At 41.8% G+C, this 27,853-nt stretch overlaps 1 protein-coding gene across 1 annotated transcript in view; it reads right to left on the bottom strand.

Moving 5' to 3' along the window:
• LOC126487675 (protocadherin Fat 3-like) overlaps window positions 1-27,853 on the bottom strand; it is a 297,228-nt gene that overhangs the window by 147,058 nt on the left and 122,317 nt on the right. Inside the window, exon 2 of the mRNA XM_050120621.1 lies at window positions 15,904-16,218. Within this exon, the coding sequence (XP_049976578.1) occupies window positions 15,904-16,218 (315 nt within the window). The remainder of the gene's footprint in view (window positions 1-15,903; window positions 16,219-27,853) is intronic.

Here is a 27,853-nt window from a genome sequence, read left to right as displayed (position 1 = left end):
TGTACACAGCCACGATGAAGTATATCTTTATAAAACAGCAGATTTTACAGAGATGGGAAATTTGCTTAAGTGGTGGGAGGGAAAACTGGATTCACCCTGCTTCGACAAAGCGTGTGATGCCAGTGTGTTTAAGGTGGTGCCGCGGAAAGGCTCCCCATTTTTTCCGTGTAATAACCTGTTTTGAACATGATGAATTTGTGTTGTTTTTCCTCATTCATGTTCTCGGAGATTTTCTGCCTAAAACCACTAATTAATGTCATAAGAATTTATCACTATTAGAAATGTAACGCTCACACAAAACCCTTATTATAAATTGCTGCATTCTAAACCGGGTGACAGGAGCAATAATATCAACTGGAAAATAATTCTGGGTGGCGAGATCTTAAAGGGGAAGTTTATTGTTTTATTCCTTCTTGCTGTCTGTCTTGTGCCTATCACAGTTCCTGGCGTGTAGTATGTACTCAGAAAACATGAACATATCGTAGGCATATAGGACTTTTGAGGCTTCTCATTATACTGCTTGCCAGCTTGCCACCAACCTTCAAAACAGGATTCATTTTAAGCAAAATTTTTGAAGGAGAGAATTTTGAATTCATTTAATTCTGGTTATAAGTTAATACTTGTTAAATATTTCACATGCAAAAACTAAGCTAGAGACTTCATAAAATTGAGTAAACCATTGAACATGAGCTTTAACTCATTTGCTGTCATAATTACATGGATGGGGAATTTGATCCATAAGGGAGTTAAGAAACTAGCCCATTTCCGTGTGGTTGGGGAACCGCCCTTCATCGGTGGATTTCTCGGACACAGCTGTGAGAAGTTAGGCAGTTTCCAGGCACATCTGTTCAACAGACCATAGTTAAGCTGATTCAAATAAACTAAAATCATTTTTATCAGAACGTTAGGAGAGTTTTCTTATGGAACATGGGATGAGTAGTTTTATGTAAATGACACAAGCTAGAGTTATCTGAAGGAAGGAAGGGAACCTCAACTGAGAAATACAGAAGATCCAGATGTTAAGGACTGATGGAGGAGCACCCAGTCCATCGTGGGTGCTTCCATCCCTGGAGTGGTCCTGGGTTCTATAAGAAAGTAGGCTGAGTAAGCCATCGAGAGCAAGCCCCTAAGTCCTGTCCCTCTAGGGCCTTCGTGTCAGCTCCTGCCCTGCTTGACTTCCTGCTTTTGATAATAAATGTTCAATAGAAGTGTGAGTGAAATAAATCCTTTCCTCCCCAAGTTCCATTTGGTCATGGCATTCCCTCACAATAGTGAACTCCAACTAAGACAGAAAACTACGATAAAACCTAGAACAGCACTTTTTATCTAAGACCTGTTCAAAAAAGAGATCTCAGGTTCTGTTGAAGCACACACTGAAGATGATGTTAGTCAGTACATGCAGAGTTTTACTGTGAAAATGAGCAGTGATTCCAAGTGATACAGATGGAGAGACTTGTCAAGAGAGTGTATACTCATAGACACCTCTTCCCTAGGCCAGCACGAAGGATATAGGCATTTCCTCCTCTTTAACACTCCTCAGTAACAGGGAGGCAGCAGCCTCACTCCCAACATGGTTTCCACAGTAACAGACTGTTATGGCCCTTTCAACTACATAACAAAAACCCATTTTAAACTTGGACGGTAAGCTGTGCATCAGTACCAACAGATTAATGATCACAGAAGCCTGCCATTGTGTTCTTCGGGACCAGTCTGCCAGGGCCAGTCCATTCATCTGTCTATATGTCAACTGTAGGAGCTCAGATTTGCAGCTACATTCCACTATAGCCAGATATTATTTTCGAATGCTAGCAACGAATTTCTGGAAGAAAGACCTTGGTACAAGGCTCTACCTCAGTCTAACTGTGACAAGTGAGAAAGGACTGGAGGTTAGTAGTCCAAAAACAGAGATGCTGCTGCAAGCTGCAGCTCACAAGGAGGGGGTCCCTTTTCCAGGCATTCCTTCCCACTGCATATTGCAATACAAAATACAACTCTTATCTTCATCTCTTCTTTGGCTCATCAAATCCTGAGTCTACATTTCTTTCTCACAGTATTCTCTCCTTCAATGTCACTGTCACTTGAGACTTATGACAACCATGGGTAAAGGTATTATTAGACTTCAGTGATAAGTAGCTCTAACCCTAACATCTGCCCCTATCAGTGGTTTGTAGTATTGGGTGCCTGTAAGGGGAGATGGTAAGATAACATTAGCAGTGCTCAATGATGCATGTTCATGCCAGTCTAAGCAGACTGTGAGAGGTTGCTACCATTGATTAGCGATGTCTGCACAGGAAACAGAGAAGCAGTCTAGAGTTAGGGTTTGTCACGTTTGATCCTTGTTCCAACCCTCATTTACAAGTAACAATTCAGAGGCTGACACAACAGATATAAGCCTGCCTCTTGTTGTCAAACTAATTAAATGGCGGACCTGGACTGGAATTTCTAAAATCCCATGGCTCCTGTCAGTGAGTTTTCAAGGCATCATACTGTTATATGATTAAAAAGCAGACAATCTTGGATAGGCAGACAGGTTTCCGAGTCTGCATCTTTTGTGTCTCTACTGTCCACTTGGCAGACACAACTCTAGTGATGGCATACACAGGAGCCAACATAGCGGCAATCTTAATCACACCATGACCTTAACGGACCTTGAGGAGAGTGTTGCATTCGGTCTCAGTTTGCAAACACAAACTGTCTAAGGCCTTAATCATGTACTGCCAATGCCAGTTAGCTGAGAGAAACTTCATGTGCAGATTTGTTTAATATGTAACATTTATTGAGAGTGTGCCGTGTGCCAAGTGTTCCTTCTAGTACTTTACATACGTTAAACTATTGGATCTTAATCGCAAACCAATGTGCTAGTAAGGTCATTTGCAGTTTCTCAGAGGGAACTGAAGCCCAGAAAGGTTAAGTAATCTGTTCAACATCATACAGCCGAGTTCTGTGTTGGATAGTTTTAAATGTCAAGTTGCCATAACCTATAATCACCCAGGGAAATGGTCTAAAGTGAGAAATTGTTTAGACCAAATTGGCCTACGGGGAATTTCTTTCCTTGGTAATTGATGCAGGAAGAGCCGGGCCTTTATGGACATCACATCCCCTAGGCTTACCACTGAGCTGTGGAAGAGTGAAGAAAGCTAGCAAGCATGCCAGTGAGCATCTTGGGAGCATTCATTTCATAGTACTTTTGACTTTGCATATAGTGTGACTAGGTGCTTCAGTCCCCGGCTTGCCTTCCCTGAAACGATGGACCATAGCTTGAAATTGTCAGTCAAGTAGACCCTCTTCTCCTCAAGCTGTTTTTTCATCATGGTATTTTTTTTTTATCACAGATGCAGAAGCTATAAAAGTTACATGGCTGGATTCGAATGTGAGAACTTTTGACCCAATTGTTTACCCTCTTGAATGCATTCTCTGAGGCATATTTTGTGTTCAGGTTTATCACAACGTTTAACTGAATATGCAAAGTAAAGATGATGTCATTTGTCTACAAATAAATAAGGCACCAGTAAGGGCTCACCACAGGGCGGTTTTAAATTTTATTATTGGCATTCCCCATGCTTTCTTAAATTAATCTACCTTGGTGTAAAGAAAATGTATAGATTTTTTAAACACTTGCATTCTTCCATAAAACTTTCTAGATGGTAAGAACAAAGTCACTCAAAAATGACAACCACAAGACCCGAAGAAAAAGTGGCAAAGAGTCAAAAATAGCATTGATGTTCTCTAGTCTACGAGGAAACCTCAACTCAGCTTACGGTAACTGAAATTTAGGGTTCATTTCTAGGGGTATTTCCTGATATTTTAAGCCCGAAAAATGACAAATGAGTAAAAATAGATGAGATATTGTTTTACGAAATACTAAAGTCAATCAACAATGACTTCCATATAAGCTCATAAGTGGAGGCAAACAGGCCTCAGAACAGGACAGAGGAAGATGCAGGAGTCCCCAAGTGGTTATGCTTAGTCACAGCACACACATGTCCACACACATCTAGCTAGGAACTAGGACAAAGGTGCTGAAGTTCCTAACTTTCCATTCAGAAAGAAAGGACTATGATGGGAATTGGCTGCTTGAAATTACACCTTGCATAATATTCATGGGTCTAGCTACTGAGTGACTTGGGACCAGTGCCCTGTGAGCCAGAACTTTTGTCTTTTCCCAGTGTTCTGGTGGATGCGAATTGAGGGAATACTGGGACACACTAGCATGCCTCAGCCTTAGCATGTGCAAACTCCATTAAAGCGCTGATAGGAGGTCCCAGGCCGGAAACCTTCCGGGACACTTTCAAAATGGCAGCAGTGGTTTTAACAGAAGGTTTTCCTCAGAACAGAAGACTGCAATAAACCAGCACTGCAAATCACTGCTGTGGATACAGCACCCAGAAACAAGAAATAAAAGAGAAATTTATGACCTTAGTCGATCTCCTTTTTAATCATAAATACATCTCTATCATCTGCTTTCTTTGTACGACTCCATCATCTTCCCAAAGAATCTTTAGAAATTTTCACAGCTCTTCAGCGCGGCTGAGCTTGTGTGGAAGGAGGCACAGGGAACAGGGCTCAGAGTGGCTTCAGGGATGGCCAGCACACTGCATCTCAGGCTCTCGGCCCCCGCCATTAGCAGCAGGGATGCAGTACTATCACGGCAGGCTTTAATTGTGTAGCTTCTGATTGTACACCTCCCTCCTTTCATCAAAGCTCCTAATTTTTTGATGTAATTACAAATAAACAGCACTTCGAAATCCTCTCCCAAGTAATCCTATCTACTCAAACACCCAAAGCCACTTCCTGTTGGTGACACAAAACACTTGCCATTATCTACCGGAAAGCCTGCTCTTCGGAGTTTGTATCTACACGGGAGTCAAACAGCTCCCCTCTCTTGATGGTGTGCAGTTTCCCCTCGGCCTACGTCTTTGTAATCTAATGACGTGTTAGGACCCAGGCTCGGCACCCAGGAACCACACCCCCCCTTAGTTCACTGCAGTTCCTATACATAGCAAGGCATGCTTGCTGCAGACACCAGGAGTCCCTAGAGGCTGATTTGTGCCCTAGCTACCAGAGGTCAGAAAGGTGCTGTGCCCCTCCTTCTCCTCCCTCTACCACAGGACTGAAGTCACCTTGTGTGCTGACCCATCAGAGGGCTGATCTTAAGCAGGAACAGGATTTGGAGCTACAAAATGTTTCAAGCCTAAAACTCTCAAATAATCTCTTCATGCCGTTTTCTGAAGAAAGCTGCTCAAAACAGACTCAAATGAGAGCTTGGTCGCCAGCTAAATCCTCTTCAAATCCTAGGGAGCCAATAACTTTATAGCATTTATTATGCTGCAAGTTTTGCTATTGTGTGGGTTCCTTTCGCTTCTAATAGAGTTGACATCAAGTGTTCACTGGGCCTTTAAAATACGAGGAAATTGGAATTAAAGAGGGACAAGAGGTAACTTTGGATTTCTTCCTTTTATATTTTTCTTTTCATTTTGAGTAAAGTATAATTGCATCATTTTTCCTTCCCCTTCCTCCATCAACTTGCTCCCACGTATTATTATTATTATTAATATGCACTTACATATGCTACATATATGTTTTGCTGTTATTTTTCTATGACTCTGCCCTGTCATTTATCTCGAATGGACCTTTTGCAAGCGGCCATGAAGAATAGGTCCTGTGAAGGGCTCCACGGTACTTCAGTGCTTTCCAGAAAGGATATTTCTCTCCGTAGGCGACAATTGATAATGTCTGGAGAGATCTTCATTGCAGCAGCTGGAGAGTTGTGCACTAAGGATGAAGTACAGGGCACAAAACTGCTAGATACTTGCCAGTGCTTGGGCGCTCAGATAGAACATTATTGAAGTTAACATGCTAAAAGGATTTGGGCTGAGAAATTCTAAGACTGTCTTCAGCAACACGTACCTTCATAGAACTGGGCCCCAGAAAGTATAGCCGGTGCCTATGACAGGAAGGAGCATGTTTTCCTTTGGGGATGGTCACTCTAATCATCCCTCAGATTCCCAGAGGTGCCATGATCCCAGTTTGAAGTTGTGAATTGGTCCAGAGGGGATTATCCAGTTTCTCCAGGGCATAAGCACAGTGCAGAGACTTTCCTGTTGCTCTCGTTCATCTCGAGCACATTGGCATGGATGCAAAGGTCATCTCTGAATTTTAAATAGCCCATGATAAATCTGTATGAGCCCCATTCGTTCTCCTGAACTTGCTAGATTAAATGAATACAATTTAATATTCTATAGGACAAGGCCTCCTTTCATGGCTGAATGAAGGGGTAAAGGGTGATTTACATCCATACTCTTTTGCCACATCATCTGCTCTGTGCCTGGGTCTTAGGAATACCAACTGTCGTTCCGGCCATCTCCATTGGTTCCCTATGAAGGCCGTGCTAGGAAGCAGCAATGAAGACCAGCACTGCTGTTTGCACTGTCCCTCACCTTGCTTCTCATTTTCCCCTTGAAATCTCTGTAATTCTCCAGGTGATTTCCTTCAGATTTCCTAGAAGAGATGGTGTTCTAAGCAGATTACCCCCAAATGCAGCTCTGCATAAGTATGGGGGTGTTCTAAGAAGATTACCCCTAAATAGAGTTCTGCATAAGCATGGGTCTTAACTTACTTTGAAGAGCAAATTATTTTTTAATACTTGTGAGGTAATATTTCTCTGACAATTAAGTATTCAAGCGATTTCCTGAAATTGGATAATGATTGCTTGCTTATTAATGTAGGTCTAAGCTGCATTTTCCCAGTTCTGCTTTGCTCTATGTATAGGAAATAACACAAAGAAAGGGTGCGGATTTGGGTGTGGAGGGAGTGGGAAGTATTTTGGATGAGTTGTGGGAGGGGAAACCATGATCAGGATATATTGTGTGAAAACTATCTGTTTTCAATACAATTAAACTCATAGATACAAAAGGGTACCCAAATGTTATATAACATCAAACATTTTTTTGAGACTCTTTCATATTTTACTCATACTGACAATGAAAGGGACATGATTTTCCTTTTTACCTAATTCATAAACCAGGAAAGAGAACAAGAGTGTGAGAACTGATTGGAAATGGGGAGAGAAGAAACTTGGAATTCACAGTTGATTTTCAAAACTGCAGCCCTGTGAGGTGACAGACTGGGGTAATTTACAAAGCTGACTGCCTCTTCCGCAGGGTTTCTCAGTCCTGGTGACCTCCCTTAGGTCAATGATGTCTAGAGACTGCACATTAAGCTCCTCAGGGGAACTTCACCTTGGCTGGGAATTTGTCAGAAACACAAATTACCAGGCTTCTCCTGGTAATAAGATCACCTGGTGATAACCAGGCTGATGCATGGCTTGGGTTCCTCAGTTAACTCTCTTATTAATATTGAGAGTTACCTGTTATCTCTTACACTACATAACCAAAGGCAGGAGGCTATTATTTATAGCTCACTGAAAAAAAAAAAACTCAAGCCATCCAATATTTTGATATCGGCTATCTACATGTCTACATCGCAAAGAACCAATAGACAGATTGAACTTGAGGCCTTCCCATGGGAGACAGGGAGACACAATTGTTAAGATTCCTCTTTCTCAAATGATTTGGGGATAGTGTACATTGTTTTTTTTGTGTGTGTGTGTGTATGTGTGTGTGTGTGTGTGTGTGTGTGTGTGTGTGTGTGTGTGCACAGCTAGTATACGTGATAATAAAATGTTTTGGTCAGATTGATCCCAAGATGCTAAGCCTAAACCGCAACCATTTAAGTGCAGGTGAGACAACAGACCCAGGAGCAGAGGAAGGTTCAGAGATCAGAGGCAAAAATAGCAACTGTGGACAGGAACTAAGATATCTCAAGTCCTGATAATGATCCATGGGAAGAACTGGGTTAAACAAAGACCTGTTTCATAGGCACATGCTATCAACACTTGGATGCTATGTCTGAACCTGTGTCTATCAGAGGGAAGAAATACAAAACCTTCTGTCTTTTGTATGTTTCTCTTTTAAACAATCACTTAAGAGGCAGACTTCTCAAAGAAAGATGTAACAGGAAATCTCAAGACCCTCTGAACCCTAAATACTATCAAACTCCAAGATGTACAAATATCTGGAGACTATGATCTCACATAGCAGTTATGAATCTTTTACAATCCCCTCTATAATAAAAGCATGCATCTTGGAGTAGCTGAAGTATCTCTGGACTGGTTTTGGAGGTTAATTGAACTAGTTTATATTCCCTGGGTGGTGATCATACCTCTGCCTCTGTAGACCAGCCTATTCCTATGGACATTCAGGGCTGCTAGACTCCCCTAGCCACCTGCTTGGTCTGATACTTGCTACCTTACTCCTGGCTGATCATCGTCAGAGTTCAGTAGTTCATACTTTATGCAAATTTTCTCACACAGTTGACTTGCATGAGGTATGATAATCCTTCTTCTCATGAGACTAAATCTCCTTAGCTCAGAAGTCATCTTCTCTTATGTTCCTAACCACCAATACTAGGTCTAGGTCAATGGTAGTACCAAAAATACACTTCATAGAACTGAATGGAAGGTCGCGGAGCTACACAGCTGACAGTGACGCAAAGTCCCTTCTAGAGTCACTCTTTTGAGACAGGGGCATCCAGATGCAGTCTGCTTGTAGCACACACAGCCCTTTGTCTAGTGAGGAACCCAGACTGATAGCAATAACAATGTCTAATGCATAGTGAAAGCTCTACCAAATGCTAGCCTGCTGATGAAGAGTGAACACATTAGACAGAAATAAATCAGGTGTTCTGAAGCTGTAGAGAAAGGTCCCACCATCCTTTCCTATTTCTGTTGGCTTGAGCATAGGTTGGTCAGCTTGCATCTCTCTGCAAGCCCTGGGAGGAAGAGCAGTTCCCCTTCACCTGAGTCTGAACATTGCGCAGCCTCTTGCTCATCACATGTGAGTATCAAGGAGCTGCATTTGAGTGACCTCACCTGCTCTTTCTGGAACTAGTACAAGCCAAAGAAGACTTTCCAACTGGACAGCCTTTATTTTTTGGCCTAACCTAAAGAAAGAACTTGAAGGAAGTCCATGGCCCACTTCTTTTTACATGGCTTCAAATCTAGTAGCAGAAAACTCAAATGGGCCTTTTGGCTCAGCAAAGAAATCTCTCTCTACTTGGGAGTCAGTGACATGCATTATGTGCTATAGACTGGAGACCTAGAATATTGGCAGAATTCACATTTACGTTTAATCATTTTCATCTTTACTTATCCTGTAGTGCATTTCCAGAACAAAGCAAAACTCTTTCAATTTTATCTCTATCACAGAGAGAATAAAGTTTACTAGAATAAGCAATATTTCAGTTTTAAAAATCTAAAACACAAATCTTTGTTTTGTCCTGGTTAGCTATATCTCCTGATTCATTGTTGAAAAATACTGTTTCAAAGTTTTTTCCTTTATTTAACACTAATGACTTTATAAAGACAGAAGAAATTCCAAAAATTAAAACTACTATCAGTGAGTCAATCAGATTCTCCTCACAAGAGCAATATCCTGAGCAAGGAACTCACAGGCTTCAGTGAGCTTGACCCCCAACGCTACAAAAATGAAACAAAATGTAGCAATCATAGTGCAGTAAGCAAAATACTTGCTGCATAAGCATGAAAGGACATGGGTTCAATCCACAGCACACACAAAAAATGCTGAGCAGGATAGCATGGACTTGTAATACCAGTCCTGGGGTGATAGAGACAGCTGTATGCCTGTGGCCCACTGGTAAACCAGCAGAGTCTAATTGGCAAGCTTCAGGCTGTTGAAAGACTCTGTTCAAAAAGGAAAGAAAGACAGAAAGAGAGAGAGAAAGAAAGAGAGAGAGAGAGAGAGAGAGAGAGAGAGAGAGAAGGAAGGAAGACAGGAAAAAGAATGAAAGAAAGAAACAAAAGAAAGAAGGAAGGAAGAGAAAGAGAGAAAGAAGAAAAAAGAAAGAAAAATAAAAGAAAGAAAAGAAGGAAGAAAGAGAGAAAGAGAAAGAAATATAACCAAGATGAACAGTATCTGAAAAATTAACACTTGAATTTTGAGTTTAGTCTCAGACCTCCATATGTCTATGTACAAATATAATCTCCCACCCACACAACATACACACACTCATAAACACTTATACACCATCTCCACTCCAACATAAACAAAAAGAGATATGGTCCTAGTTACAGACATTTCTTATAGAGTTCTGCATTTCACTAGCATACTTTACTTGCACCGTGACTTCCATGGTCCATGAGTAATAACTGTGCTGTAAGCAAAGATGTATTCACTTGCCAGAAAAGAAACCTAGGCTTAAAGACATTAATGCACATCCCTGCCATTAGCATAAAGCAGACAGGACATCATCATTTATCATGGGAATTGCTGAGCTAGGCTGTGTGGTTACATCCTCATGGGACTCCAAAATTCCTCACATCAATCCTTACTCATTGTTCTAGCTTCATTTCTGTTGCTGTGAGAAATATCCTTCAAGAAGCAACTTAAAGAAGTTTATAGCAGTTCATAGTTCCAGCTTACAGTGGGAGGAGCTTGAGACCTCTGGTCACATTATACCCATAGTTAAGAGCAGAAACGAAACATGCATGCTCGTTTGTTGGTTTTGCCCAGTTCAGTTTCTTCACTCTTACATGGTTCAGGATTGCTAAGGAATGGTATCACCCATAGTAGGCAAGGTATTTCTGTATCATTTAGCCTAATAAAGATAGTGCCGCACAGACAGACCTACAGAGGGAGTCAGTAACTTGTCCAGGGAGAAAAAGCTGCTAACACCAGCACTGACTGATTTACTCTGTGTTCTCTGTGGTGGTCATAGGGTTTCACATTCATGAAGTCCAGGGAAAATATTTAAAGACAAGATTCTAAACATAAAGCAATTCTTCCCTGACCATCACTCTTGCCAACCCTATAGTCAATAATATAGTCAATAAAACTCCTGTACGTCAGTGTTGGTTGTGTCTCAGGTCACAGGTGTCAACTCTTCTGTGATTTTCATAGTACTTCTCATCCCTCAAAAGCTGAAAACATATCTTAAGCTTATGATTGTTTTTATAGGATTTTAATGTGGAATTTCCCTCTGTATGCTGTGATTACCATTGATAAATAAAGGAACTGCTTTGGGCCTATAGCAGAAGGGGAACAGAGCTAGGCAGGAAAAACTAAACGGAATGTTGGGAGAAAGGAGGCGTAGTTTGGAGAAACCATGGAGCCATCACCAGAGACAGATGTGCTCAAACTTTGCTGGTAGGCCATGACATCCTGGTAATGTACAGATTAGTGGAGATGGGTTAAATTAATATGTAAGAGTTAGCCAATAAGAATCTAGAGCTAATGGGCCAAGCAGTGACTTAAAATAATGCAGTTTCTGTGTAATTATTTTGGGGCTAAGTGGCCAGGAACTAACTAGCAGCCTCCATACAACAAATTGGCATGCCAATGTGGCTAAGTAAATCCACATAAAAACCTGAGAGAGCTTGAAAAGGAATTCTAGACACAAAAGCACAGAGTTTAACACAGTTTCTTCTTGTTTGCTGGTAGCATGACACAGCTCCTTTAAGAGAGGTTTTCCTGACTCAGTGGCAGTAGAAAAAAAGCTGCACTGTTTTGAAACACCCACTTTCTGGACCACACTGCCAGTGCAACCTCTGGCTTTTTCAGGAGACCAAGCATTTAAATGGGGTTTGTGACAACTTGCTTAATGGCAACATAGACCAGCTGTGTGCCTAAAAATGGGGCTTTGAGCATGGCTCTCAGAGGCAGCAAACAGCCCCACCATGCTGAACTGGGCAGAACAAGCAGGCAGGAACCTATTTCCCCTAGTAATGTGGCCAATTAAGTTCATAAGAAGGGTTTAGCATTTTAAGAAACACTCCTGGACAATAAAATATTACAGATACGCAATAGGACAGACTCAGACATAAAAGACCTCTAAATGGGTCACAGTGTTAGATAAATGTACGTAGGCTTGGGAGAGAGAAGAAAAGAGTATAGAGAGTTATAAAAAGAAGTAAATGGTTTTGAAAAAAAATAAAACAAAGTCTTTAAAGAGACAGAGTACAGCCAGTCATAGATTACAAGCAGTAAAGAAAAATAAGTCACAGAAAACGGAAAATTCACAGAGATTCTGGAAGATTATATATATATATTTGTGTGTGTGTGTGTGTGTTTTCTTTGAATTTTTTGACTGCAGAGAGACATTTGATTCCAGGGATTGGTAAGATAAACAAACATATATACTTTAAAGGTATCTTGATTTCAAAATATGGATCTAAGGATATGTTGCTTTGGAAAAGAAGTTCTTCTTTTGTTTCCACGGAGGATGAGACCCTATGGATTGCTTCCAGACTAATGTGGTTTGATGAACCAAGACTTTCTGAAAGGTTGCCTTGAGCCTCCCTCAAAAAATTACTTCACTCAATAAACAACAGGAAGCAGTTTGGAGAAAACTATGCCCATATTTCATAATAGTGTTTACAAATGTTTGTTTTTAGTGGATATGCTATAGAGATTTGCATTGGTATAGACCTTGGTTTATTGCTACAAATTTAAAGTCAATTTTGTTAAATGTATATTTCTGTTCTTGATTAAGATATTATTGTGTTTGTGCAGCTCATTTACAAATGTAATGTAATAGATATTCATCTATAATAGCCAAGCTTGTAATCATGTTAATTAGGTTTTCTAGATATATAGAGATATATTTCAGTTAGGTATTCTTCAAATCTTTCAATGACCTTCAGGATATGGCATTTAAAATGTTTTAAGAACTTAGAACTTTTCATGGCAGTGAGAAACATCTGATCCTGGCAGCACCAATTACTTCAAGAGGGCATCAAAGAGGAGTTGGTTAGCCTTTTGGGCAAGAAACTGCTCTTGCCTGGACTTAGTGATGAACTGGGCATGCAGGACCCACAGAGAAATGACTGCTGAACTTGCCTAAAGGGGAGACAATCCTTTGGGATTCCTGCTTCATAAAAGAGTCTGCCAGGCATTCTGCAGGACACAGAAAAAAGTTACTGTCAAACTGCCAATATAGGCAGAACTGTCTTTGAAATTTTCTGCTTGATGGAAAAGTTTGATAGATACTATGGGTCTGTAGGCTGAAGATTGGATGCCCCAATGGTACAGAACTGTCAATTCTAGAGTTTTGGAAGTTGCTTACAATGCACTTCCTGTTTACTTAGGTAATATTATATTCTTCTGGAGTCTTTGATGGAGTTGAAGAATTTATTGTTGTAGTTTTCCTTAGTTATGATAAAAGATAAAGTAGATATAAGTATTGTAACTAATTATTGTTTGATACATGTTTTGTTATATGTAATTTTACTATGTTAAACTTAAAGCCTTCCTTTTCACTTAAACAGAAAAAGGGAGGTGATGTGGAATTCCCCTCTGTATGCTGTGAATATCATTGATTAATAAAGGAACTGCTTTGGTATTATAACAGAGCTATAGGGGAACAGAGCTAGGCAAGGAAAACTAAACAGAATGCTGAGGCAGAGTTTGGAGAAGCTATAGAGCTGCTGCCAGAAACAGACACGCTGAAACTTTGCTAGTAGGCCCCAACCTCCTGGTGTTGTACAGATTAATGGAGATGGGTTAAATTAATATGTAAGAGAATTAATATGTAAGAGTTAGCCAATAAGAAGCTAGAGCTAATGGGCCAAGCAGTGATTTAATTAATACAGTTTTTGTGTGATTATTTCAAGGCTAAGTGGCCGGGAACTAACTCATGGCTTCCATACAAGAGGATTTTTGTGATAAAAAGAAATGAGTGCAATAATCATAATAACTGAATAAACAAGATATATTATTTTCTTATATTATGTCTGAAAACCAAGGCATGCTGTGCATTTCTTTGGGTAAATTAGACAAGTTAGATGAAAATGTCATTCTGGGCACATTTTTTAAAAATATCTGGCAAAGACAGAGAAATTATGAATACAATTAAGGTTCTTTTTATGCAATGTAAGCCACATTATGATAATGTAAGGCTTTCTGAAAATTCATGAGCATAAAAGAAAGTAAGCACAATGCACCCAAGGTCTAGTCAAAGTTCTTCACACCAGATACATATTATCTGTGATGGCCATCCTGTATTTTAAGAATGTGTGTGTATATAGTTGGGTACACGTGTGTGTGTGTGTGTGCGTGTGCGCACACATACACATGTGGCCATGTGTATGTGGATGCCAGAGGACAACCTTGAAGGCTATTCTTCAGCCACACTGTCTATGTTATTTTTGAGACAAGGTCTCTCACTGGCCTGGAACTCATTAGGGTAGGATGGATGGCCAGGGAAGTCTAAGTTTGCCCTAAAGAAATATTTTTTTTTTTCAACTCTAAGTAAGGTCAGTTGCAGCTGAACTTGTCCCTCTGTAGAGTCTTTTAACTCAAAAGCAGGGCGCTGGGTCCTCTGGTGACTGAAATGACAACAGGTCAAGAAGCAATCTCATAATGTTGAGTGTGAAGCATCAAATGTCACTCACAACACTTTTGTCGTCATTTTCCTTTGCTTTTCTCCCTCCTCCTTCCCTCTCCTTTCTCCTTGTTAAATCTGTAAAGTCTTGAATATATTTTTCTCCACATTTTATAGTCCACAGAAGTGGAACAGGAGGTCTTCTTGGCATAATACAAGGACTTAACCCTCAGGTATATGGGGATGGTCTGTGCTTTGTGCTCCACAGATGAGAGACCAGGCTCCTTTATCTGAGCTCTGGCCTTCTAGCATACGTAGGCCTCAGCCAGACACTGCCAGCTGATACCACCTTTCATTTATGATGAAACAGAGGTCACGTCCTGACCAACTACTTTTAAGGCCCTTGAAATATGCTTGAAAATTGACTGACTGACCCAGAAGTAGGGTTATAAAAACAAACAAACAAACAAACAAACAAACAAAAAACACCAACCTTCAAAGTTTGTGAACTAGAACTTGATATTTACAGAGGACATAATGGCCACTGAATCTTTCTCTTTTCACAAATAAGGTGAATAATTTCCAGTCCCATCAAGGCTCCTGAGGAAAGTCTCTCCACACCAACAAGCGTCAACCAAGCCCAACGCTGACCAATGTTAACCCACCTGCCCGGAGCAACGTGAATTCCATTATTCTCAATCTCAATTAATTCGAACCCCATCCATCACGTTCTCCCTTAGGGCTCGATGTCTTTGCTCAGATCTAACAGTGACATAGTACAGGAGAGCAGTAGCATGCTGGGGTTGACTCCACCACACAGCCACGGTCCAGTGGGCATCCTGGTCAGGACACACTCAGTCATGTCTGCATTGCCCTGATCAGTGTGCCTTTGCAAGATGCACTTAACAAATTCAGTTCTTATTATAACCTTTAGAAACCTTCTGAGAAAAAGGTCAGGTCAGAAATCAAATTTTGCTGATTTTTGTGCAAATATTCAGACACAGACATGGGAAATTCTTTGGAACACTGACACTTGATTGATAGAGAACATAGGGATGAAAATCTCTGAGCTTAGATTTCAGCCTTTTAGGGGTTCATTTACAACAAGGTGGAGTGAGGTCAAGCAAGGTAGAAGGACCTAGAACTAGAGACCTTACAATGCTAGCTCTCATAAAGAACCCAGCATAGGCCAACTACCCTGCTCTCAAGGAGAGGAGGCAACTGACCATCCGAGTGGTCATGGACCACATGTTACAACGAGCGGAGCAAACCTGCAACTGGTTTTCTGTGTTGTTTCTGATTCTTACTACATCAATTCACCTCGGTGTCAGGTGAGATTAAAACACTTCAAGTAGACAGGAAAAGCATAAACCTTGGCAAAAACTACTTCAAGAGAAGAAGGCTCTGTCTTCCGGACAACAAAATAGAAAAAATAGCAACAGCAAGGGCCTGACAACACATGTAAAATTGTACAGCCAATTTTAATTCAGCCAAGCATGCCCTTACCTGTTTTGATATTGATGGCAAAAAAGTTCTGTGGGTTTCCACTTGTAATCCTATAGGTCAGTTTTTCATTGGAACCAGAGTCAGGATCTTCAGCTTGTATCTGAATGACAGACACATCCTTGGGAGAGTTCTCCATGACAACGGGATAATAGATGGGTTCTGAGGTCAGTGGGGCATTGTCATTCACATCTTCAACTTCTATGTAGACCTCAATGGTGGAATAGAGAGGGACCACGCCCCTGTCTGTGGCATACACCGTCAGCCAGTACGACCCTGTTGTCTCTCGATCAAGAATGTCAGCAGCCGTGATGACTCCTAGGGAGAAAACACAGAGCACATGACAGCTTAAGCAAAGGAAGGCAGTTAAGTGAGTCACCCAGAATTCCTGAGAGCAGCACAAATAATCTTGGCGTATTGAAGAAGATTAGCAAATGCATAATATAAGATTAAATCGAGATGTTACTCTTTACATAAGGAAACGATTTTCTGCAGAACTCAACTGTTTATTTATTTATCAACTCGAATTATACTTACTTTGCATTTCCAAGACAGATATGTAAGATACATATGTGCTCATGTGTATGCACACATACCTTTTCCACATGCACATAGACTATATGAAAGAATGAGGGAATAAGAAGACAGTTGATCACACACACACACACATACCACACCACATACACGCAAGAGACAAAATGAAAGAATGAGAAGACAGTGGGTCTCTCTTGATCTCTTTCTTACACACACACACAAACCACACACACACACACACACACACACACACACACACACTACATCCACAGGCAAAATGAAGGAGTGAGAAGATAGTGAAGTAAGAGACAAAATAAGTCCCATCTTGCAAGCCAATCTCTCTATTTGATGTGACGCTGAATTGATTTCATACAAAACAAACACTCTCCTCAGGTAAATTATTTTATCTACTCATTTACAGGAATCAAGTAGACCCTTCAAATATTTTCTTGTCTGTTAGATTGGAAAATGTTTTACCTGCAAAGATAGAAGCCTGCACCATACTGTTTTCCCGAAGAATCAAATGTCACAGCTATTCTGCAACAGTCAGGGAAGAAGCCATATCAATATACTGTCTAAATGAGCTTCATCTCCCTCAAGGACTCTCTGAGAGAGAAGCTCATGGGCAATCATTTTAAATTAGGTGGAAAAAAGTCACCTAAACTACTTTCTCATGGCTTTCTTATTTCATAGTTGAAACAAAAGCCAAACAGAAAATCAAGTAACAGCCAGAGATGCCTAAAACGCAATACTGTGCTTTCTTATGCCACACCACAGCCATCACCCCAGTAGCCAAGCCACAGAAAGCTATCACAGGGATAGGGCCTAAGCACAGTTACTATTAGGAAAAACCAGATGCCCGCTTAGGACATCTCAAAATTAGGATGCTCTTACAAGGTACAAGGTTCACTAAACCTCAAGCTACAGAAAGTCCCTGGAAAAAGCCTCAGGAGCCGGTTTCCCAGGAACCCTCTCAGCTCCTTCATTCTTCCTGGCATTTTTGTCTCCTTTGGCATTCAATTTGACCTGTAGAGCCTGTGAAAACAATGCTCAGGTATTGCCAGTGGAAAGGGAGAGAGCATCTGTACAGACCCAGGTTGGCATAGCCAATGACGAGTGCCCCTCAGCACAGGTGGGAATATTCAAAAGAGATGAGGCAGCTGATGTTGCAGCCTCAGCATCAGTTATTCACCGCAAAGAATTTGTCACAGTGATGTGCTGGAAATAGAGCTCACCATAGGCATAATGCGAGATTAAACTGAGATGCCACTCTTTATGTAAGGACATGTTTTTGATAATAAAACCCATGCTAAGAAAAAACATTTTTAACTCTATATTTTCTATTCTTCTTTAAAACAAATTACTTTTTTCCTTATTTTTATTTCATATGCACTCGTGTTTTGCCTGCATGTATGTCCAGATGAGAGCATCAGATCGCCTGGAACTGGATTTGCAGACAGTGGTGAACTGCCATTTTGGTGCTTGAAACTGAGCCCAGGTTCTCCGGAAGAGCAGCCAGTGCTCTCAACCACTGATCCATCTCCCCAGCCCTGAAAATAACTTCTTAGGAGTTAAATTTATGAAGCGAAAGCATGTTTTGTGTGTTGTATGTGTCTGTGTGTTTGCTCATTCATTGTGGATGTAAGCACTTGCACACATGTGGTGTGTACATGTGGAAACCAGGTATCCACCTTGGGTTTCGTCCCCAAGTGCTAGCCACCTTTTTATCCCTCCCTCCCTCCCTCCCTCCCTCCCTCCCTTCCCAGTTGTAGTAAGACAAAAACCTATGATTGGCAGAGACGGTGCCAGCAAGTTTGTTATAGCTTGCTAGAGGTATAGCTTTAATTAAGTCAAAATGTGTCCACAGCACAGAATTCTTTAGACTTAAAAATATGGAGGGTTTTTTTGTTGTTGTTGGTTTGTTTTGTTTTTAAAGGCATGCTCCACCACCGCCCAGCAATATGGAGGGTTTAAATGAAATGTCCGAGCATGACCTTTGGCTCTTAAGATGCGCACGCCTTCATGGGATGTGCTGTGGGTATTAGCTGTACCTCCATCCAATCTTTAGATCTATTTGCTGCAGGTCTTCATCTTTCTAACTCAGGATAGTGTTTTGGAGTCTCCTAGAACGCGGACTGGGAATTCCAGCTTTGCTTAGAAAAGGCTTTCCTCAAAAGGCTCCCTGAACTGAAATGAACCCAGTAGCTGCTCTGGTGTGGACTCCTGACCCGCAGAGCTCAAAAGTGCCAATTTTATTCTTTTGGGGAGACTTCGCCATGCTTCTTCTACAAATAAAAAAAAGCTGCAAGTGAAGCGTGTAGATTCAAACTGTATACTTAGAAGCTTAGAAGGCATAACAGGAGTAACAGACTCAAATAACTGCCCAATAAAGTAATGAAAGCAGACACCTCACACGTTCTTTCCCCAAGAGAATGCCTTCTGACCTGTGTGGTGATTTGATGTTTACCTAAGAAACCAAGGTCCTGCCAACAGCTGTGCACACCACACAGAAGCTACTCACAAACAAAGAGCTGGCTTTATCTCCCAGATCAAACTCGTTCTAGGCAACAAAAATGAGATATACAGCAGAATAAAGGGCATCAGGTCAGAGTTAAGTATTGTTTCTCCCCCAATTACGAGCAGTGACAGAAAAAGTCTGTTTGTGTCTACTAAGACGTGCTTCCCAGAGCTTCCCATGGGAAAACCCCTCCACAAAAATTCTGCTTTGTTTCATTTATTCATGGTGAACCTCGCCAATTTACTTTGCTTTCTTTGGGCAATGATGGCAAATCATGGAAAATGTCAAACTTCTCTAATCAGCGTTGGCTGATCCAATCGTAGGGAGGGTACAGACACAAGGCATTAGAACACGTGAATGACAGTGGTAGCAACTTACCTTTCTTTCCAATGGAAGCAGTAAGCCCTGTGATTGTCTATTTATTTATCACCAAATGGGCTGCTACAGCAGCATAAAAAAACCAAAGTCCCAAGGAGGAACGTCTATAGTTTTTCCTAATTGAGTTTCCTCAGTTCTCATCATCTGTAGATTTCTCGGATTGTTTTCCAATTTCCATTTGAATTTCATCCTATTAAAAGGCTGTGACCTCTGACACTCCCCTGCCTTGCATTCTTCTCCTGCTCCTAATTGAGATGAAACGTGCCCACTTGGGCTATGGACAGTGCCAGAGGCACTGAGGAGACCTAGATAAATACAGCGCTAGACTATGCTAACAAGGGGACAAAGGACCCTGTGGTCTCCATGACAGAACTTTGAAAGGGAAGCTGGTGTATTTGTTAAGTACCTAGATGCTGACTTTGAATGAGGAGGGAAAAAGACAGGAGAGAAAAAGAAGGCAATTTTTAGGACCATGTTGTTACCATACTGACTTTGGTCGCATGTAAGAGAATTTAGTTTCTTAAAATATTTTTATATTTAAGTGACTTCATGTTCACAAGCTATTTAAACAACAATGCAGGTTAAAGATAGTTTTGGGTCACATGACTGAGATCTGTGAGTTGATCATCCTGTATTCGCAAGTCATGGATGAAAAGTTATGTTGATTTTCCTCCTGTTGTAAAGACATTTTTTTAAGGAACTACCTATAAAGCAAAGTAAATAATATGTGAAAATCAGAAACATTTATGATTTTCAAAAATGACGATGACACTGGGGAAATACAAGATTATGCAAACTGTCTTAATTCATGTTGGTACTCTGCCTGTGTTGTCCTGGCTGGCACAGTTCTGACCTAGGGACAATCAAGGTGTGCGTGAAACTGTAAGACCCTGGGATCCGGAGACCAGCAGGCTGCCAGAGTGGCAGGAGGCATGACTGGAGACCTCCACTCTGCATGCACAGCTCTCAGTTAACGGCAGAGCATTCTACAGAGACGCGGAGAAATGCGGGCAGATTCTAGAAATGAGGGTTTAGGGTTCTTGCAGCTGCTGCTACATATCCCGTTCTTCCTTGTACCCATCTCAGTTCAGAAATAAGCACAGGTAAGTTACAGGATGCTACATACAGAGAGGCCAAGACATAAAACTGTACAGAGAGGCCAAGGGTGGAAAGTGTGATACTAGCAGAGGACACACCAGTAATCCCGGAGTTTCAGAAGATGACTCTGAACATAGGTTGCATGGGACAGTATGTATGTGAGTGTGTATGTGTGCATGCACACATAATTATATGTGGGAATATGTGCACATGTTTTAAAACCAGGTGTCGTTCCTCAGGAACCCTCTTGGCTTTTGAAATGGTGCGATTCACTGGGCCCGTGATCATGCTGAGGTGATGAGACTGTCTGGCTGGCACACTCCCTCTATCCTCCTGTATCTACCTTCCCAGCACAAGGGCTCTAATCATGTGCCACCGTGCTCTGCTTTTCTCCACGACTGCCGAGGAATGAACTTAGGCCCTCAAACACTTTCCCAAATGAGTCGTTTCCCCAGCACACATACAGGAGGCTGTTGGGGATGCTGCGGACTGGCTGGCTGTTCTACATCTCATCCATGCTTAGCAGCTGTGGAAGCCCTGCCCTGTCCTTCTGAGGAGCGGGTTTATTCAGAGCCTTAATAATGGAGTCAGTGGCTCTCCTCCACTAGCCTGCTGACGCTGGGGCCCAGGGCATAGCAGACCCTGTCTGTCTTACTCAGCATGAACCCCACACCTACAGAGTACTTGACAGATATTGCATATGGTATGCACACAATGGATTAGGCTTGAGTGTGTGTGTGTGTGCTGCTTCTATCTTGGGAGGCCCTGTGGCTCCTGATATACGGGAGGAACCTAGCAGAGACTTATCATCCTTTGTCACATCCATTAATGGTGTCCAACATGTGGCAATAAGCTGTAACGCAAAAGAGCACACCTAGACATCCCAGGAGAGCAGAGAGAGAATGAACTGTTCAAAGCAGTATTTAATTAAAATAGTAGGGGGCCCAGATAAGAAACTCTTGGCTCCTCACTGGTTGGTACAGGCTTTGCATCACCCACAGACTCGGCAGATGCAGACCTGTGAGGTCACTCTGCTGCAGAGACACCTTAGAGTCTAGTGCTACATACAAGAAGTAAAACACCATGTGTGACCTGTGACCTTCCAACATGCCTCCGTCACATGGCCAAAGGCCACGATCAGAAATGCATACAGTCATGGTGAAGGATATGAGCTGCTCCTCTCTAACAAGATGACTCAAGGACGTAGTTGGTGGTAGTCTTCCAGTGTGGCCTAAGAGCCCAGTTGTTACCTAGAAAATCTGGCCCGAGTATGGCCAGACTGGTGAAACAGCTTCAGAGTCCCTTGAGAGGAGGTAGCAAGTGGGATGTCTTCTACTGAAGGAATCTCTGCTAGGTTTCTCCTATATATCAGGAGCCACAGGGCCTCTGGAGACAGGAGCAGCACACATATCTCCTCGGTTCAGGCTTCATCCTCCAAGAATCTCCATGTACAGTAAACGTTCTGAATTCTTCTCCCCATATTACCATGTTACAATCCAAATGGAGTAAACCCTCTCCTAACACACACTCACATGGGTGCGCACATATACACGCACGTACATTTGTGCAAACACATATGGACTCACAAGCACACACACGCATACGCGTGCACACATGCACTCAGTCATTCACGGCACACACACACACATAAGCACACAAGCACGCATGCACATGGGTGTGTGTGTGCAAATAATCTCTCTTCCTAATTCATAAATTGAACACTTTGCTTTGTAAAATTAGTAAACAAGTCTTCAAGCAGATATGATCTCTATTTGACTATTGTCGTTATATTCAGGATTGTGTCATTTAGTAAACAGTCGTGCAGTTGTCTTCCTGTCTGTCCATCTATCAGTGCCTTAAGGCAGCAATGTCCCACTCATCTTTTACCCTCCCTGTGCCCGGCACAAAGCATGGATGAGAAAAGGAAGCATTCCTGAGCCACTACCCTCCACAGCAGCTCCTTGCCAGAGACCACACCAGCAGGTAAAGACCGTAAAGCCTTGTCAGGAAGACCGTAAAACCTACAATGACCACTTTTTACAGCAAGGATAGTGAGCAAGGGAGGTAAATGTGAAATATATTTATTCATAACAATTAAGTGCTTCAAAGACATGGCCGGCCCAGGATTCTTGAATTGGCTATAAAAATACTTTATTTTAATGAGTGGGCTTAATTGGCCATTTGTGTACATTCCTGCCGAGAAACAATATTAGACCTCTAACTAACAGTTGTTCACAGCCAAAGACCTCAGACACACCGTATTCCCCGCTTCTACCATCAAACTGGAGTAGCACGCATAGACCAGAGAAGTTTCACATACTGGTCCAGTAGACAGGTGTAGTGACAGCTGGGAACTGTCCAAAAATGATGAGAGAGGAAAAATAATTCCCCAAACAAGCCTGTCCTACTCCCCTGCCTCGGCTAGGAAATGACCTCCCAAGAAGCCTGGCTCCTCAGGGAATCTGTGTGGCCTGCTGGCTCGTGTTCTGTTTTCCATGACCCGACTTGTCTTTGGAGAGCTCTTAATCCAGCAGCCACAACTGTTGTACAGTGAAAAACTACAACAATTTAGCTCTCATTACGTAATAATTCACAGCCTCCAATGGACAGGCACAAGTCATTTAGGATTCCTGTTTGGAACAGCGTGTCTCTTGGAGTTCAGATGACAGCAGTAATTCATTGGGAGAATGTGATTCATAGAACGTCCCTCTCCTTCGCTGTAACCTTTGCCGTGATGAGCCTGATGCCCTGGCATGGTACCATCTCAAAGGAGTCGGAAGCAAGTCCGTTTTTGTCTGTGAAAACTGAATCTAGCAGCTGGAGAGAGAACACTATTTTTACAGGAATGAGAACAATCAGTGCTTATTGATTTTAGCAGTAATTAGTAGCGATCAGTTCATACGATGGGGAGTCCCTACTGTGACAGTTTCATCTTACTTTTGTGAGTGTATACCGTGGGTGTGTACATGTGAACTCAGGTCTCCACACTTGCATGACAAGCAATTCGTACCCATTATACCATCCCCACAGCTTGGTTTGGTCTTTCAAAAATTAGATACTATAAAGAAGGAAAAAAATAGGATGCCTGCACACAATAAGAAAGAAAACACACTTGATACTTGCATGTATGGGGGTGGGGGCAGACAGGCTCTCTACACAGCACAGAGAAAGTGGGGCCAAAGGCCTAGACTTTTCCTTTGTCCTTTGTTACTGATGTCCCCTGCAGAAGGCATAGCATCTCTTAATATCACTTTCTTTGTCTATCAGGTGAGGACAACAGCTCATAACAGCTACATCTTGGAGGACATGACATAGTTAGGCCGCTTTTCACAATTGTGAGAAACGGTGTTTATTATGTTTGGTGTTTAGCTAGGGGCCCAGTCCGTAATCAATACTTTAACTATTAGACCTTTTTTGATGTTTACGTGACTATTGTAAAATAACTAGGTTTTTGTAAGGCAATATACATACTTAAACTACTTATTTTCCTAAATCCTAGGAATCAAATATTACTTCTTAAATTCTATGAACATGACTAAACTGCAAAGATGGAAGTCCACGTCTGTCTTTCACCATACACGGAGGCTTCTTAGGAACAAATTACCCCCTCCCTCAGCTTTGCCCACCGCCATACAAACATCAGAGGTTTGTCAAACAAGCTGACAGACTATCTCTCCACCCTGCATTTATGCATCGTGGGACTTTGTATTACTTGGCACCTTTTTCTTGCCTTGCTTTAGGTCTCCATTTCTAAACTAGAGGCCATTACAACTGATAATTAAGTCTTTCACAAAAGGAACCATTCTTTTCTGCAGTGCACTGCACACTGACACAGAACGTTGTTACACTGAATGATTGTAAACCATCAGTCCATTAAAAACAGGTGATTTATACACATATGCATGCATACATGTGTGTCTACATACACAAGTAGTAGAAATAATGAGAAGGTACCTTGCTTCTCTCATTAAACTGCAAAGTCTCTGAGCTCCTGAGTGATGCCTCTGTTCCTTCTGAGTATATCATGTGGGCCCAGAGGTCACCCCACTCATTTGGACTGAATGATTATTAATTTGCACGTGTCAAAATTCACTGGTAGGACAGATGACAAGCCGAGAGGAAAGATAAAGCAGCGTGCGTCTGAAGTACAGGTTCAAAGGCAGCAGCATGCTCGTGTCACTTCCTTGAACTCAATCCATCATTGATGGCAGAAAGTGGAAATCCATATTAGAAAAAGTCAGCGGAGGGAGGGAGAGAGAGGCAGAAAGCAAGCGTGTATGTGTGTGTGTTCACATCCATACATATGCTCCACGCACAGCTGACTGCTGCGTTCCTGGAGGGTGCTCACTTTACACACATGAACACTGACATTTAATGGCATCTGGGCCCTGACTCTGCACCACCCTATTAATAGGCACCCGATTAGTGCTTTTCTATTTACAGCTTTCCACAAGCTTCATGATTTCCCAGTGCATATTACCATTCACTGGTAAAGGGCACTCTCTAGGAAATCTAGTCAAAGCAATAGCTCAACCACAATTAAAACAATTGCATTAGCTGACCTGAAGACAAAGCAAAGGGGGCTGGGAAATTCCCTGCAATATTTTACAACCTGAACTAATTAAAGATCACATCCCCCATACAACCAGAGAGCAGACACAGGGAATGCCCGCAGCTGAGGACTTTTTGGTTTGATGGTTACTATAATGAATTTGGTCCCTGAAGTATAAGATAGCAGAAGGCAGCTTCCCACTGAAGGTATTAGGATGAAAGTCTGGCTTCCCTTGATTCTAGGGCACTTCCTCCCTGTGACCTGTCCATCTCACAGGACCGCCATCAGCTAATTTTTCTAGGAGAAACACGGAGGTTGTAAAGGGGGTGGCGAGATCTCACTTTAACCTGTTAAATGCCTTCTGTAGAGTTCATGTTGACAAAGATTAAAAATAGCATGTCATGATTGTCAGGCTAGGAGCTGGATGGATTTCCTTTATTAACTTGGGAGAACTGTCCCTCACTGAAAGCAGGCAGCAGGCTAAAAAATGTTTTTACCATGTGATTAAAGTGTTTTTACAGAGGCAGCCCCAGGCACCTCGAGTTATTGCTCTGATGCCTGGAGGTAAATTAAGGTGGCTCTTTCTTTCCCCACCTTTAATAAGACTGTACATTCTGCATTCTGCTGCTGGCAAAACCGATTACACCATTACCCACCGCAAAAGCCTCATTTCTGAATGCCGGAGTGTGTTCTGTCACAACCTGCTTGAAAAAGAATTACCTCTGACTACTTTGTTCCGATAGGGGGAAACTTCCTGGAAGTGTTTTCCGGAAGACTGAAACAGAGAAATGTAAAGAAAAGTTTACATCCCCGCATCACGCCTTGAGTGTGCGAGCGGACAGGTGGCTGTGTTTGGAAACACCATGGCCTATTTCCTACTTTGAACTTTTCGCTCCACCACACTGATCATGCCCATTAGCATTTTAGAACTGTAAAGTCCCAATAAGTGCCGGTGCTTTAATTACCCACATAAATACATTCTTTGAAGAGAAAGCATCACATCGATAACACCACATTAGATATGGATCTCACTGACATTAAATTAAATTAAATTACACAATTCAACCTAAACTAATGCTTTACAGCTCAACACACATATTTGTGGAGTGATCTGTAAAGAACAAGAAGCCTGGGTGAGCTTGGCTTCACATTGTCAATGGTGCTTTTAGCTCTGGTCAACCAATGCTTCCATCTACTCTCTCTGTTGGCCCAGGCAGCCTGCAGTGTGAACACAGAAAGGCCTCTGGAGCCTGTTGATTTGACTCCAGCTCAACCCTCGGCGCATGTGTTAGTTCTCCCAGTCTCAGGGCCCACTGGAGACTCGTCCAGCTTCAGGCTGTCACTTTGCCGAGAGAAGTCACAGTTCTTGAACATTTTTCTCTAACACAAGGCAACTGACTGGCTGGCTTTCTAAGTTATCCAGGCTCAATCAAATAAAGGATGGCGGCTTCTCGGGAAGCAGCCAGGACTTGGTTTTTACCCAGATTGACTCAAAATGACACAGAAAACAGCCAAGGCGAAGTCAGAGGTAAAGGAGATGCCTGCTGCTTTGTTTGCAACTTCTCTCCCTGCAATACCCCAACTGAAAGATGGTCTTTGTGTGATGTAATGCAGTGGATGGAACCAAGGGCCTTCACAGGAACCGAATGCAGCAACTGGGTCAGCTCAGGCCATGGGGAGATTTTCTCTATATCTTTTCTACTTCTTTTTCGTAGGTTTGGTCATTCCTCCTTCTGAAATTCCAAGGCTAATTAATCCACTACCAATAGCCAAGAGCCACTATGCATCAATTTCTATTTTTACTTTATTTATTTATTTATTTATTTATTATTTATTTATTTTATTTTTCTATTTCAGCTGGGCACCAAAGGTCAATATTCAACAAATGGTATTGGCATAACTGGATATCAACATGTAGAAGAATGAAAATAGATCCATATCTATCACCATGCACAAAACTCAAGTCCAAATGGATCAAAGACCTCAATATAAAACCAATCACACTGAATCTCATAGCCACTTTCAGTAATGTAGCAGGATACAAGATTAACTCAAAAAATCCGAAGCTCTCCTATACACAAATGATAAATGAGCTGAGAAAAAAATCAGAGAAACATTACCCTTCACAATAGCCACAAATAACAAAATATCTTGTGATGGAGGAAGGTCATTGGTTAATTAAATAAAGAAACTGCTTGCCCTGATAGGTTTAAACATATGTGGGAGGAGTAAACAGTAGAAAGAGGAAGTGAGGTAAGACTCCTCAGACAGATTCGACAGCTCTGCTCTGGAGCAGAGATGCCATGCTCAGCTCTCCAGGGTAGACGGGTAGGCATACGTGATGAAGATCCGACCCAGGATGGACGTAGGCTAGAATCTTCCTGGTAAGTGCACCTTGGGGTGCTACAAACAATTATTTGAAATGGGCCAGTCCAGTGTGAGAATTAGCCTAGAAGAGGCTAGATAGAAATGGGCCAAGCAGTCTTTAAATGAATACAGTTTGTGTGTTGTTATTTCGGGCATAAGCTAGCAGGCGGTTGGGGTGCTGGGGACGCAGCCCCACCGCTCCTATTTCAACAATCTTGGAGTAACTCTAACCAAATAAGTGAAAGACTTGTACGACAAGAACTTAAAATCTTTGAAGAAATTGAAGAAGTAACCAGAAAGTAGAACGATCTCCCATACTTTTAGGAAGGTAGAGTTAAAATAGTAAAAATGCCAGTCTTACCAAAAGCAATTTACAGATTCAATGCAATGCCCAGCAAAATTCTTCACAGACCTAGAAAGAACAGTACTCAACTTCATATGGAAAAGTGAAAAATTCAGGATAGCTATAATGATCCTGTACAATAAAAGAACTTCTGGAGGCATCA

This window comes from Alexandromys fortis, unplaced genomic scaffold (assembly GCF_014885135.2).
Source record: "Alexandromys fortis isolate MF-2015 unplaced genomic scaffold, M_Fortis_MF-2015_v1.1 scaffold_171, whole genome shotgun sequence".
Taxonomy (NCBI): domain Eukaryota; kingdom Metazoa; phylum Chordata; class Mammalia; order Rodentia; family Cricetidae; genus Alexandromys; species Alexandromys fortis.
The sequence above is the reverse complement of the archived record's forward strand: the minus strand, read 5'-3'. Positions and strand labels throughout refer to the sequence as shown.